This window comes from Macaca mulatta, chromosome X (genome assembly GCF_049350105.2).
Source record: "Macaca mulatta isolate MMU2019108-1 chromosome X, T2T-MMU8v2.0, whole genome shotgun sequence".
Lineage (NCBI taxonomy): Eukaryota > Metazoa > Chordata > Mammalia > Primates > Cercopithecidae > Macaca > Macaca mulatta.
In genome coordinates, this window is record NC_133426.1 from 142,563,971 (window position 1) to 142,578,264 (window position 14,294).

Genomic DNA, 14,294 nt, shown 5'->3' on the forward strand with positions numbered 1-14,294 from the left:
AGGAGGTGAGTAAACACTTTTGTTAAAAGTAAATTTTGTTGTAAATATCTTGCTCCAATAAATCTTCATGTTCATAAAGATCCCTGTGTCAATGACATTTGTTCTAACAGGATTTGACCTGAATCAATTAAGTGGAGAGTCTTCTATAAAGGAATGGTTTGGTATCAAACAAAAAGCAACAAATACACGTGAAAGGAAAATGCTAGGGAAAGGTGTTAAAAAGAAACTTTATGGCCAGTCACGGTGGCTCACAGCTGTAATCCCAGCACTTTGGGAGGCCGAGATGGGTGGATCACCTGAGATCAGGAGTTCAAGACCAGCCTGACCAACATGGCAAAACCCCACTTCTACTAAAAATACAAAAATTAGCCAGGCGCGGTGGCAGGCGCCTATAATCCCAGCTACTCGGGAAGCTGAGGCAGGAGAATCGCTTGAACCCGGGAGGTGGAGGTTGCAGTGAGCTGAGATGGTGCCACTGCCCTCCAGCCCGGACAACAGAGCGAGACTCTATTTCAAAAAAAAAAAAGAAAGAAAGAAAGAAAGAAAAGAAACTACTTTATATAAAGAAATGCTTTAGTAATCACTGTGAAATTTTGTGAATAATCAGCAGTGAAAATATGCACAAAGGACGTATGTGGGTAATGTTATGAAGCAAGGGCAAAGCTTTCAAGTTCGAAATGTGGCCAGGTATTTCAACTTCCAAATCCAAATTAATGAAATACTGGAAGTGAATCAAATCCTCCAGTACACACCTATCTATACCAATATTCTGTGATTTACTTCCTCAGCTGCATTATCCACCCCTTGTCAGATGATGCCAGGAATTATATAGTTCATTTAAAGACAGATTTTTCTGGCTTTAGCCAAATAAGCATGGCACCAAAGCACATTTTTTAGTTTAAGAAGGAGTATTTTGGCTTCCAATTTTGGGAATGATTTTTCAAGCAATTCAATGTTGACATAAAATACCTCTTTTAAAAAACTATTTAAAATTTGTATTTAGAAGCAACTAACCACGTGGCTTCCTTTCTGCTTGTTCTTTATCAGTAGACGAATGTAGGTTACTATCTCTTCTATTTAAAGATGAGCTTCTCTCCTTGTCTGTTTTCCCTAGAGAGCAAGTACAAAAGAATATTAGTTTTCATAAACTACTAATTATCTCAGGAGTGAGACACTCCTTTTTCAAACATTTTTTATGTTCTCTACCTTGCTTATAAGATTTAATTTCAAATATTATGCAGAGATTCTATATCCCCAAACTTAAAACAAGTTTATTCTTTATCTGAAATGAAAAAAAAAATTATTTAGAAAATGGTAAAAATTAAGAGGTAAAATGTCTGATACTATCTGACATCAAAGTTCCCAAATTACAAACATACAACCCTTTAGACATGATGCCTAATACTTAAAAGCAATTTATACTTCAGTTATAACTAATATTTTTGTTATATATGCATATATTTTAAAAAGATATATATGTATACACACATGTACACACACACACACGTGCACACACCAATATAATAAAATGAAGAAAACATGAAGCTCCGGTATCATTTAAATAAAGATATTTGCTCTTAACATAAAGAAAATGAATTATCTGAGTTACACATGTATCAACGTGTAGGCTTGAACAGACTGTCAGTGTTTTACCCTACAGAGCCATTCTTTTGATATCAGGTATAAAGTTATTGATAGCTGTAGCATCATGGCCAAAAAATGGCTTTCAGAGGCTCGGGTCCTGGACCTTACAAGTTAAATAGTTATAACTAGTATTTTTAAAATAAAAATGAATATTAACAATTGGTATAGATGCCACGATTTAAGCAACCCAAGGAGAAATAATCTGCTTCCGTGTAGACACTTTCATTTCACTTGAGATATTCTAGCTCAGAATACTGAGAAATGTCTGGTTTTTTTTGGTTTTTTTTTTTGGTTTTTTTTTGTTTTTGAGACGGAGTCTGGCTCTGTCGCCCAGCCTGGAGCGCAGTGGCCAGATCTCAGCTCACTGCAAGCTCCGCCTCCCGGGTTCACGCCATTCTCCTGCCTCAGCCTCCCGAGTAGCTGGGACTACAGGCGCCGCCACCTCGCCTGGCTAATTTTTTGTATTTTTTTAGTAGAGACGGGGTTTCCCCGGGTTAGCCAGGATGGTCTCGATCTCCTGACCTCGTGATCCACCCGTCTCGGCCTCCCAAAGTGCTGGGATTACAGGCGTGAGCCACCGCGCCCGGCTGAAATGTCTGTTTAAAAAATAATTTCTCGGCTGGGCGCGGTGGCTCAAGCCTGTAATCCCAGCACTTTGGGAGGCCCAGACGGGCGGATCACGAGGTCAGGAGATCGAGACCATCCTGGCTAACCCGGTGAAACCCCGTCTCTACTAAAAATAAAAAAACTAGCTGGGCGACGCGGCGGGGGCCTGTAGTCCCAGCTACTCCGAAGGCTGAGGCAGGAGAATGGCCTAAACCCGGGAGGCGGAGCTTGCAGTGAGCTGAGATCCCGCCACTGCACTCCAGCCCGGGCGATAGAGCAAGACTCCGTCTCAAAAAAAAAAAAATAATAATAATAATTTATCTTTCGGGGATTTGTAAACTAAAGTACATGTTGACAACACAGCATCATCTGAAAATTCCTTGAATTAATAACATGATTGAGCAGCATGAACCACAGAGGTGGTTCGATCAAGTGATTAAAGTCAGTACCTTTTATTAGCATACTGCAAAAAATGACAAAATGGTGTGAGCAGTTATTATGAATCAGCAATGAGTAGAAAAAAGTAGACTACTTGAATCAACCCAGATTTAAAATAGTTATTTAAAATATTACAGGTTACATTATTAACTTTATTTGAGTTTAAAATGTTGATCTCTCTGAATTGACCAGGTTTCATTTCAATTTAAAGGTAAGACATTGCCAATATGGATTTTATTTCTTAGAAATCATTAATTATAGCATTCATTATTTCAGAGTGTGCAACATACTGTACCTTTAAGCAAGTTATTTCACAAAGTGTCTTCCACACATACCTTCTTGTAATAAAAGTTAATAAAGAAATCATTTTAAAAGTTTTATTTGGAATTGCTCCGTCACAGTACAATTTAACTAATTATTATCCTGAAGTCATAATCTGTCCCTTCTCTTGACCTGTCTCACTAATAAGGCTTTTGCTCATTATATTAAATATGTAATAAATGTCTATGAGATAAATCTTTGCTAATTCCTGAAAGCAATTAGATAGTAAAACAGAGTCAATGCTTGTGGAACAATTAAGATATATTAAAATGAAAGTACATAAACATGGCACTGCAATTAATGTTATCTAATTTTTCTAAAGGATTTAGTTGGTGAATAATAAATTAATTTTACCATATTATAAGCAAGGTGCCAGAGAAAATCTTCCCATATTAATCTATGAATGAACCCAGACTATACATAAAAATGCTTTGGGAAAGCACATTGAGGGTGGAGGTGGTAAGTGGATGAACTTTTCTCAGACCAATACAAGAGAAAATGTGATATACTCAGACTGACAATAAAATAAAAGACCTCTCAAGCTCATCATTGAAATTTTAAGAGTCCTAAAAGTACAAATAACACAATGTAAGTTTGAACAGAAATCCTTTCCCCCTCGAAATCCTTTTCAACATATTAAAAACTATATTGTTTTAGGCAAAAATGGAAATCTTTTCCATAAGGTTAACTACTGCTACAATTAATTACACTTTAAATGGTATCCAAAATCTTTTGCTGTACTGGAATTTTACAGCAATCAGCATTGCTCAAAAATTGTCGAGACACCTAATAATGCAAAACAAACATTTTAAAATTCAAACTATAATTACGCCTTATTCAATTCACAAGGCACAAAAGCCATCCTTCCTCATCTTTTTTAATGGCTAAGTTTAAAGGAATGATGTGGAATTTGTTCTCTCTTTTTCCTCTCAAGAACACTCCTTTTTTTCCTCTGGAAAGAAAAGGGATCCTTTTTTTGGACTGATGGGTACGGTTGCCTAATCCATTTCAATTATCAGTGAGAGGCACCATGTGCTACAAGCCAGACATGGTTATTGACACACACTTGGATATAGATTTTTCTTTTAATAAGGAACACTAATTAAAAGGGTACATACCAGAAACAAAAAGATATTTGAATTATTCATAGTAGACAACTTCACTGTATTTGAAACAACTCTGTGTTGCCATTAGGAAGAGTAGTAAAGTGGAGCTTGGCAATACGTCTATCATTAAACATCATTATCACTTTATTTGCTTTTGGGGGAAAACACTGGCTTATAAATGAAAGGTACAATTTAAATATCATGATCCATCTATCAAATGACCAAAATATAAACCATAGAAAAGGATGTTAGAGTAGAAATCACTGAATTTCTTGGAGTCTTAATTATAAAACAAGGAAGGCAATTATATTTGTCTGTCAATTTTCTAAGATAATTGTGAATAACAAATATGACATATGTAATGCAGATCAACCTGTCCACTGCTATATATATGTTATTATTTTTCTAAAATGAGGTAATATTCACAATACTTAATGGAAATTGAATAACTAGTCTAACCAGTCTGTAGAAAACACAATTTCACTTATAGGCTGGTAGAATATGAACTGATTTTCAAATAAATAATTATGCCACTTAATGGCAATGTCTTTTGACCAAAATATGTTTCAGTTTCAGCTACTGAGGTCCAATAATCCCATCTGATATGATTAACACAAACATCATGAAACAAGTATATTGATGAAAATACAAGGCCAGGCATGGTGGCTCACGCCTGTAATCCCAGCACTTTGGGAGGCCGAGGTGGGTGGATCACTTGAGGTCAGGAGTTTGAGACCAGCCTGGCCAACATGGTGGAACCCCGTCTCTACCAAAAGTACAAAAGGTAGCTGGGCATGGTGATGCATGTCTGTAATCCCAGCTACTTGGGAGGCTGAGGCATGAGAATCGCTGGAGCCCATGACCCATGAAGCAGAGGTTGCAGTGAGCCAAGATCATGCCACTGCACTCCAGCCTGGGCAATAGAGCGAGACTCTGTCTCAAAAAAAAAAAAAAAAAAAAAAAAGTATGACTAACTCTCTCCCTCTGCTGTAAAGTAACATGGGACTCTTTTGAAATAAACCTAAATGTTCCACAATCTAAATAGGTGGTACTGTAAAAATATAAGTAACTGATTTCATTAAATAGAAATTCAGTAGAATACATGAAATAACTACTTACTTTTGGCAACGGAATTTTGAAGGCTTGCAGATGACAAAGGCATTTGTCTGATTAAAGCAGAAGCTCCCTGTTCAAGTTTTTCAGTAGATGCAGATCGTTTATTGGCTGAGAAAAGACATAATACTTACTGTAATCATATTTCAAGGAGGAAAGCATCATTAACTGAAACAAAATGAGTTTTCATGATGTAGTTCTATGGAGCACAGACTTACATTACTCAAGCTCACAATATTCACTGCCAGTCAATCAATTTTTTTTTTTTTTTTTTTAATTGAGACGGGGCTTCACCATGTTGGCCAGGCTCGTCTCAAACTCTTGACCTCAAGTGATCTGCCTGCCTTGGCCTCTCAAAGTGTTGGGACTACAGGCTTGAGCCACGGCAACTGGCCAATCCTTCTAAACTATATAAATTTTACTTTTGTTTTCTGAAATTATGTAGAATTATGTGCATATAAGAAAATTTACACTGAATCAATAGTAGACAAGGTAGACTTATTTTTAAAAATATGCATTCGATAAGCTGCGTAAAGCTTACTCATTATTCATCATTTTTCTGCTGATTATAAGTTTAAATAAGATTTTAGGTATATTGAGCTAATTAAAATCTACTATAACATTTCACCTGTTTCCTTTGCAATGGCATATGATACAAATTTAAGTTTACTATGTACAGTATTTTTGTTTAGGATACAAACACTAAAACCTTGCTGTAAATGCAAGCTTCTACTCATAGCCAATATTTAAATAAGAACATAAACAAACTTAAAATTTAACAGGTGTATTAATTACCAGTTTTGCTCTCAGAATTCGCCATTGCAGAGCCTCCCCATGACCATCTTTTTTGCTGATAATCGTCAGCAAGTCTCCTCCGTTCCAAAGTACGATAAAGAATGGCTGTAAATTTTTCCTATTTAAAATAAATGCCAACATATTTTTACATATTCATTATATTAGTCAGTATAATTTTGATCTGTAGCTTATAAAATAAACCATAACCAAATTTCTGTCTCAGGTAAAAGTTTAAGATAATTGGCGATATGTCTCAGCTATCTATCAGTACCAGTGCTTCTCCTAAATAACTCATTTTTTTTTTTATCTTATGGACCCTGCATTGAGAAAATGACCACGCTTTCCTCTTTGTTTATATCATTAGGAAACTTAGAGCCAAATGTGTAGCCTCTTTCTAGCAACTGTGCAAAGACTGATTGGTGTACTTTTGTGTATGCTGATCATACCTTATGTTTTATTTGCCTACCTTAATTTTCCCCTCTGCTTGATTCCCCCAACCATTTATTTTATCATCTGGTGTGGTATGTATTTTTAAGTTATCTTAAATTCTTTGTGGAAGGAGGCAGGGGAAAAATCAGCACACATGAAAGTTAAATTTATACCAGAATCATCTATTATACTCACATCTGTAACAGCTTAAATTCTGGTGTTAACTAATAAAAATAAAGTTTCAAAAAAGACAATCAATATATTTGTCTTGACCTCAACTTTAACTTAAACTGATTAAGACAACAGCTATACAAAGCAAATGCCATACTGTAGCAAAACAACTCCACTTCCAGAAATGAGCTCTTCTCTCAAATATTTCTCATCCTTGTACTGTACCATAGCATGAACTCAGGTAAGCAAATCAACTTTTAGGACCAAAGGTCTTCTATTTTTCCCTAACAACAACCGTTTCACAGCAAACGCCATTCTTACAAAGCCTCTACTGTTTCTACCAAGGGCAAAGAGAAATGTACTAGGAAAATGGAGAGGAGCCGTATCCTCTGAGAAGAAGAGCAACTGCAATTCTTAAAGTTGATATAATGGCAACATTTGAAAACTGTATTTTCTAACAGAAAGGCAGTTGTTCTGAATTACTGAGAAACCCTGAAACTATAATAGACTAAAAACAAAGATTAACTTTGTATTATTAAACTATTTCTGATTCTATTCCACCGTTTCCAAATGCATTACCTACTGTGCTCTCTTCCAGATCCCTTCTCACGCTATGGCCACCCAGGGCTCACGTGGAAGTTCCTATCCCATTTCACATACACCTCAGCACCACTGAGTATGGGTTTTTTTTCTGCTCTCCAGAATTCCTCTCTTTTGCTATATGTAGCCTGCTTCCAGTGTCCCATGTCCCCTGTTCTGTCTGGGACTCCCCTGCACTAGCTATCTGGGGTTTTCTTTTGCCCCTTCTCCTGCCATGTCCGTGGCTCCCTTTCTGTCTGTAGTGTCATTCTGCTGCATTCTCTTCTCTTCTCTGTGTTCTCTCTGGCAGCTTCCTCTTTCTCTAAGATAGTCTTTATTTTTTGGTCTCAGTCCCTGTGACTTGTCTCTCTCCTCCATGGACTCCCACTCACTCTACACACAGTTTATATTTCACTTTCTTTGGTTCTTTACTTAGTTCTTGGTTCTTTCTTGGTTTATCTTTACTTAGTTCATTCTCTCTCTCTCTCTTTCTCTCTCTCTCTCTGGCCTTCATCTCTTCACTACAGATAAGTAAAATAAGAGATGTTTCACAGAGGATGATGGGAAGTGACAGGAATTCTGAATGAGAGTCTACCAAATACTAGAGCATGAAACAGAACATAAACAACCACAGAAAAAGGTTCAGAAAGAGAGAGATAGAGACACAGTACACCATGGACGGGGAAGAGGTGGTGTAAGAAGTGTCCTAGAATCAGGAAGCTCTCCAGATCGGGTGCAGGGCTGGAGAGGAAGCACGTAGAAGAGCAACGGTATGGATGAGGGAGGAAACTGAGCACCGCAGAGAAAGACAAGAGGAAGCTTCATGGGAGAAATGGAACCAAAGAGAAAAGGAGAGAAAAAAAAAAACGTAAATATTAGAGCGACAGAAAATAAGAGAGGGAAATAAAAATACAACACACTGAGAGAAAGGCAGGCAGAGGATATAAAGATGGGGAAAAACAGACAGAAGCTAAGACAAAGACAGAAAAAAGAAAAGCGAGCTGCCTCAGGCAGAAAAAGGCCAGAGTCAGACAGAGACCAAAAGATAGACTAAGGTTTATTTAGGGACACTTAAGAATCCCTGTAATGGGCTGGGCAGGGTGACTCACGCCTGTAATCCCAGCACTTTGGGAGGTCAAGGAGGGTGCATCACGAGGTCAGGAGTTCAAGACCAGCCTGGCCAAGATAGTGAAACCCCATCTCTACTAAAAATATGAAAATTAGCCAGGCGTGGTGGTGGGCGCCTGTAATCCCAGCTACTTGGGAGGCTGAGGCAGGAGAACTGCTTGAACCTGGGGGCCAGAGGTTGCAGTGAGCCAAGATCATGTCACTGCACTCCAGCCTGGGCGACAGAGTGAGACTCTGTCTCAGAGAGAAAAAAAAAAATCCCTGGAATAAAGAGAAAGAGAGAATGCCAGGAAGATAGAGAACGGTGTCACAGAGACCACGCTAGATTCAGAAGGAGTCAAGCATACTCCAAGTCAAGTAGTGAAATGACCTACAAGAGAAAAATTAGGTGTCAGAATCATACAGAATGAGACAGGTAGCCAGATGCCCAGTACCACAAAAGACAAACTGAAGAGGTACAGAAGTGAAAAGGAGAGGGCATAACAAAGCCACGGACTCATCCCAACAGAGTGCCAAAGACACCAAAAGAGAATCCAGCAAGGAAACGAGAGGGGCAGTGCCACAAAACAAAAGCAAGAATGCTGACTCTGAACCACACATCCAGAGGGGCCCTGTCAGGAAAGGGAATGTGAGGAACATGGGGACAGAGGGTAGAGACGGAGAGAGTGTGAGTGTGCACCACAGGGAGCCAGGGAAGCTGAAAGGGAGAGCGAGTGCCCTGATTTGGCTCGGGAGTCACACTCTTAAAGGAGTTGTGAGAAATCGGTCAGATGAGGGCATGTCAGGGAGGGTCAGACAGTGGGGTCTGCCCTTATTCTGCAGGCAATGAGACAACAGTGAATGCTTTTTGGTAGTAAACAGAGCCACTCAGAACAAAGCCCAGGCCACAGGTACCTCATGTGCAAGTCCTGAAGGTGGACGGGGTTTTGTTCCTGGATTTGGAACGCTCCCCACTCCCTAGGCTAGTGGATCTAAGCTCCTGGGATCTTATCAGGACATGAGTAAGAGCCTATATAATGCTGAGGGGAAGGGGAAACGAAGAAGAAAGAGCTGGGATTGGTTCCCTTTCTACAGGGCCAGTAAGGCAGAGAAGGCCTGAGAAAACAATATTCCAGACTCAGGCAACACAGATTATCTTCTCGTGTATAGGCTGTAAAATTACGTACCTTTTGTGCTTCATCCTTCTGGTGTCTTTTTTCTTCTGCGGCTATTCTCCGTTGTTCTTCTTTCTCTTTTCGTTCCTTCAGCTTTCTCTGTCTTTCCTCCATCTGTTTTTCATATTGGAGCTTGGTCTTTCTTTCTTTTTCAAGTAGTTGTGTTTCTTTATTGGCTGAAATATTCCAAATACATTTTCAAGGTGTAAGAGCCAAGAAAATATTTAGGTTTTCCACATCACACACACAGAAGGAAAAAGTTAACATATCTCATTCCCTTTCTTAACACAACCTGTGCTAGTAACTAAAGATTTATTATAAAAGTGAACAGAGGTAGCCACTGAAGAACCATTTTCACTGAGTATTCATTTAACTCTGGAGAACTGGATTGTCTATGCCAAATGACTCTTATCCTGTCCAAACTACAATTCCAAATTAAGAAAAAATATTTTCTTTCATGTGGTATTTCTGCTGATTTGAGCTAAAGTCAAACCCTACCATATTAATATGCTGTACATTAAAATACTAATTTTTAAAAACCACATGGACAGGATATATGTTTTGTTCCCTTCTACTAGGAAACTTCTTTCAAAGTCCTCATCTATACAGACCATATTAAACATGCCAGTTTTACATTAATGGACTCAACCATATACCACATTATAGGAGAGCACAATTTTTTCTATATTCAAATTTTCCCTCACTAAATGCTTCTGAAGTGTGACTCTGTATAAATTAGGATCTAAAAGGATAATCTTTTTACAACTTGGTAACATGCTTTTCATCTTATCTATATTAGGATTATTGGCAATTTATTTTCAGTTTTAGAATCACTTTTACTGGCCAGGTGTGGTGGCTCACGCCTGTAATCCCAGCACTTTGGGAGGCCGAGGCAGGTGGATCACGAGGTCAGGAGATCGAGACCATCCTGGCTAACATGGTGAAACCCCATCTCTAATAAAAATAAAAAAAATTAACCGGGCGTGGTGGCAGCTGCCTGTAGTCCCAGCTACTTGGGAGGCTGAGGCAGGAGAATGGCATGAACCTGGGAGGCAGAGGTTGCAGTGAATCGAGATTGCGCCACTACACTCCAGCCTGGGTGACAAAGTGAGACTCCGTCTCAAAAAAAAAAAAAAAAAAAAAGAATCACTTTTACTGAAATCTCATTCTGATTGTTTTTACAAATATTGAAGAAATTTCCAGACCTTAGTTTTCAGAAAATCAAAGCTAAGATACACTACTCCTCCAAAAATTAAACAACTTAATCAAAGAATTTTCATGGGTCTTCTTTACCTGATTTAGTAAAAAGATTTAATCCAAAATAATACGTAATATAAAAATTATACTCTATCATATAAACAAATTAGGAGGAGTAAGTTAAAAACACTTTGCAATATATAACAACATAAAATTCATTTTGATTTTTGAAAAAAGGTCTAAAATATACCGTCTTGCTGTCTCCTTTTCTCCTCTCTGCGCTCTCTTGCTAATCTTTGTTTTATGTCATTTTTAAGCATGGATCCATCGATTACTAAAAAAAAAAAAAAAAAAACAGAATATAGTTAGATATTAATAGGATATCAAATTTTAAAGACATGACACTTTGACATCTATCAAAGCATCAGAGAAATTATACCTGGTTTAAATGTTGATCTTATATTTGAGGAATGGGTTGCAACATGATTAACCACACCTTGCTTCCTCCTTTCCTTAGCAATCTCGTTTGCTGCAGCAACTAAAATACAGAGATAAGGAATTAGATGTTAAGAATACGAATAGCTAACACAGGAGTCAGCAAATCACGGCCAGTTGTATTTGATGATAAAGGATAGGATCACTTCTATAAATCATGACTGATTTCATCTGGGTCAACAACAAAGATATATTGAACACCTATGATCTTCAACAATACTTTAACAAAGATTTTAAGGGTTTACTAAGATGGGCCAGGGTATTTGCAGACATAAAGATAATTGAGTTGTTAGTGGCGGTGGCAGCATAAGCTTGTGGATGAGTAGGAGCCAATGATTAATAGATCTCAAAAATGTCTCAAACGAAACATTACACCAAGTGTTAGAAAAACTGAGCTGGCAAGGAATTGGAAAAACTAAGCTTCACCATAAATTGGAAATTCAGAAGATAACAGGTTAAGAATTTATGGATCTGAATCGGGAAGCAAAGTGTTAACAGTGAAATACTCAGTGAAAGATCAGGCCCAACCAATGTTAAGGAGTACACTTATAAATTACCTAAATCAGGGGCTTTCTACCCTGATTGCACACTGGAATCACCTAACTCACTTTTAGAAAATCAGCAATGCCTGCCTGCCCGCTCCCCACCACCAGTCTCTTGGTGTGGGGCCCAGGCATCTACAGTTGTTAAAAGCTCTATTCTGATGCATATTGAAGGTGGAGAAATAAATAGGCTTTTAGAAAAAGTAATCTCCAATGAGATGGTATCATTCTAGGTAGATGTCAAGCAAACAAATATAAACTGTACAAGGTGCAAACAAACGTGTAAACAGGCAGAAAAGTGATAAACTTCGATAAGGGTGAAGTGTAAGATTAGGAAAGCACAGTATGAGGAAAAGCAAGAAAACTAAAATTCCAGGATGACACACATGAGTTATTATAGGGGAATCCCTGAACCCTTTAATTCCACATATGGCTATATCTAAAATGCCCCACAATACTGAGCATCTTCAAAAAGAGTATGAAAACTAACTCTTCTTCCCTTGTAGAAATGCACAGGAGGTAAGCCCCTGTGATGCTGCATACAAGTCTGGTTTCTATGTATTAAGAAAAATATAATGGTTGAAGATGGGCAGTTAAAGTAACTGAGGGAATAGAGGGGCTGTCCTTGGACTTATAAAATGAATGAACTCTGAGGTGTTAATTGCCACTGAGGGAGTTATTTTACAGCATAACCTTGAAAGTGACATCACAATTGCTGCCATAAGGATCACCATTTTTTTTTTTTAACCCCAGGGGCTGAACAGCCCAGATAATATATGACCTAGCCTAATTTGAAGACGAGACTCTTCTCAGCTTCCTTAATAATTTAACTACTGGCAATTCCATGGACCACAATTATTTTCTGAATTTGAGCACTAGTATATTAACAAAAATTCTTAGTCTATAGACACTCCTATATACCCACTTGCAACATTTTTATGTGAGCACAGAGAAAACAATAAAGTACTTGTAGTATTGTTTTTACACATTCAGTTCTCCTGTTTAGAAGTCCTAAGGATAGTCTGTATTTGACATTATTTAGCTGATAATTTCTCTCAAAATCTACATTTTTGGCCCAGAGTGGTGGCTAATGCACGTAATCCCAGCACTTTGGGAGGCCAAGGCAAGTGGATCACTTGAGGTCAGGAGTTTGGAACCAGCCTGGGCAACATGGCAAATCCCCATCTCTATAAAAATACAAAAATTAGCTGGGTGTGGTGGTGCACACCTGTAGTCTCAGCTACTCAGGAGGCTGAGCCCAAGAGTTTGAGGCTGCAGTGAGCCTTTAGCATCCCACTGCACTCCAGCCTGGGCGACAGAGAGAGACCCTGTCTCAAAAAAAGTACATTTTTACCAGGCTAATTAAAAATCTTATTAAACAGAAATGACCTTAGAAGTAGCTGTGGTGAGAATAATGAACCAAATCATATAAAGGTTAATGTAGTAGTAGTATCAAATCTGATTTTTAGACCTTTGTATTCAAATTCCTACTGGTAAGAAATACATTAACAGAAAGGACAGGGTTTAAAAATTATTTAAAATGTCCAGAAAATGGGATAACACCTTTATGTCTGGATATATTAAAGTCAACATTTTATTCAACTTCATTGAATGGAAGAATTTAATTAACATGCATTTAAATGAATGAGGGAATTTACTTAATATTCAGTTAAAAGTAACAGCAAGGTATTTCTGTAGTCCTTATACTAATTCTAAATCCAAAATTAAAGTAAAAGCTATATTTTGTCCAGAGATTAAATAAGAAAATGTGTAGTTTATTACTAAAACTGAATTATGAATCTTAATCTGTATTTATGGAACTTTTCTAAAAACGTCCATAACACATATTGTATATCATGTCACCATTTACAAAGCTCATTTGTATTACTTCATGTAAATTTTTTTTTTTTTTTTTTTTTTTTTTGAGACAGAGTCTTACTCTTTCACCCAGGCTGGAGTGCAGTGGTGCATCTCGGCTCACTGCAAGCTCCGCCTCCTGGGTTCACGCCATTCTCCTGCCTCAGCCTCCCGAGTAGCTGCGACTACAGGCGCCCGCCACCACACCCGGCTAATGTTTTGTGTTTTTTTTTAGTAGAGACGGGGTTTCACCATGTTAGCCAGGATGGTCTCGATCTCCTGACCTCGTGATCCGCCCGCCTCGCCTCCCAAAGTGCTGGGATTACAGGCGTGAGCCACTGCGCCTGGCCTACTGCATGTAATTCTTACAACAATCCTATAAAGTGAACATAATTATTTTCCCCAATGTTTTTTTTTTAACAGTTGAGGAAACTGAAGCTAAACATAACTTTCCCAATTCACACAAGTAGTAAGTGGTGAAGCCAGAACTTGATTTAACTGTAAATTTCAAAGCAACTTTATTTTGAAATATTAAGAAAAAATAACAGGAAAAGAAATCTGCCATCAGCGAACCATAAAAATCAGGCAGATTCACAGAATTTTGCTTCAAATAGCAAAAGCCAAAGTCATAGGGCTGAGACTTTCAGAAGACCTCCAAGTTCAAACCAAAGATAGCTGTCTTGAAGACAAAATTGGAGACAATTTTCTACAATTTAGAG

General features: G+C 37.9%; 1 protein-coding gene across 8 annotated transcripts in view; it reads right to left on the reverse strand.

Annotated features, from left to right (window-relative positions):
• MAP7D3 (MAP7 domain containing 3) overlaps positions 1 to 14,294 on the reverse strand; it is a 286,896-nt gene that overhangs the window by 18,713 nt on the left and 253,889 nt on the right. For all 8 annotated transcript variants that reach the window (XM_077989382.1, XM_077989385.1, XM_077989384.1 and 5 more), the window contains 6 exons: positions 11,121 to 11,219; positions 10,932 to 11,015; positions 9,497 to 9,660; positions 6,024 to 6,141; positions 5,235 to 5,339; positions 1,015 to 1,110 (listed from right to left, as the gene is read on the reverse strand). In XM_077989382.1, the coding sequence (XP_077845508.1) occupies positions 1,015 to 1,110; positions 5,235 to 5,339; positions 6,024 to 6,141; positions 9,497 to 9,660; positions 10,932 to 11,015; positions 11,121 to 11,219 (666 nt within the window). The remainder of the gene's footprint in view (positions 1 to 1,014; positions 1,111 to 5,234; positions 5,340 to 6,023; positions 6,142 to 9,496; positions 9,661 to 10,931; positions 11,016 to 11,120; positions 11,220 to 14,294) is intronic.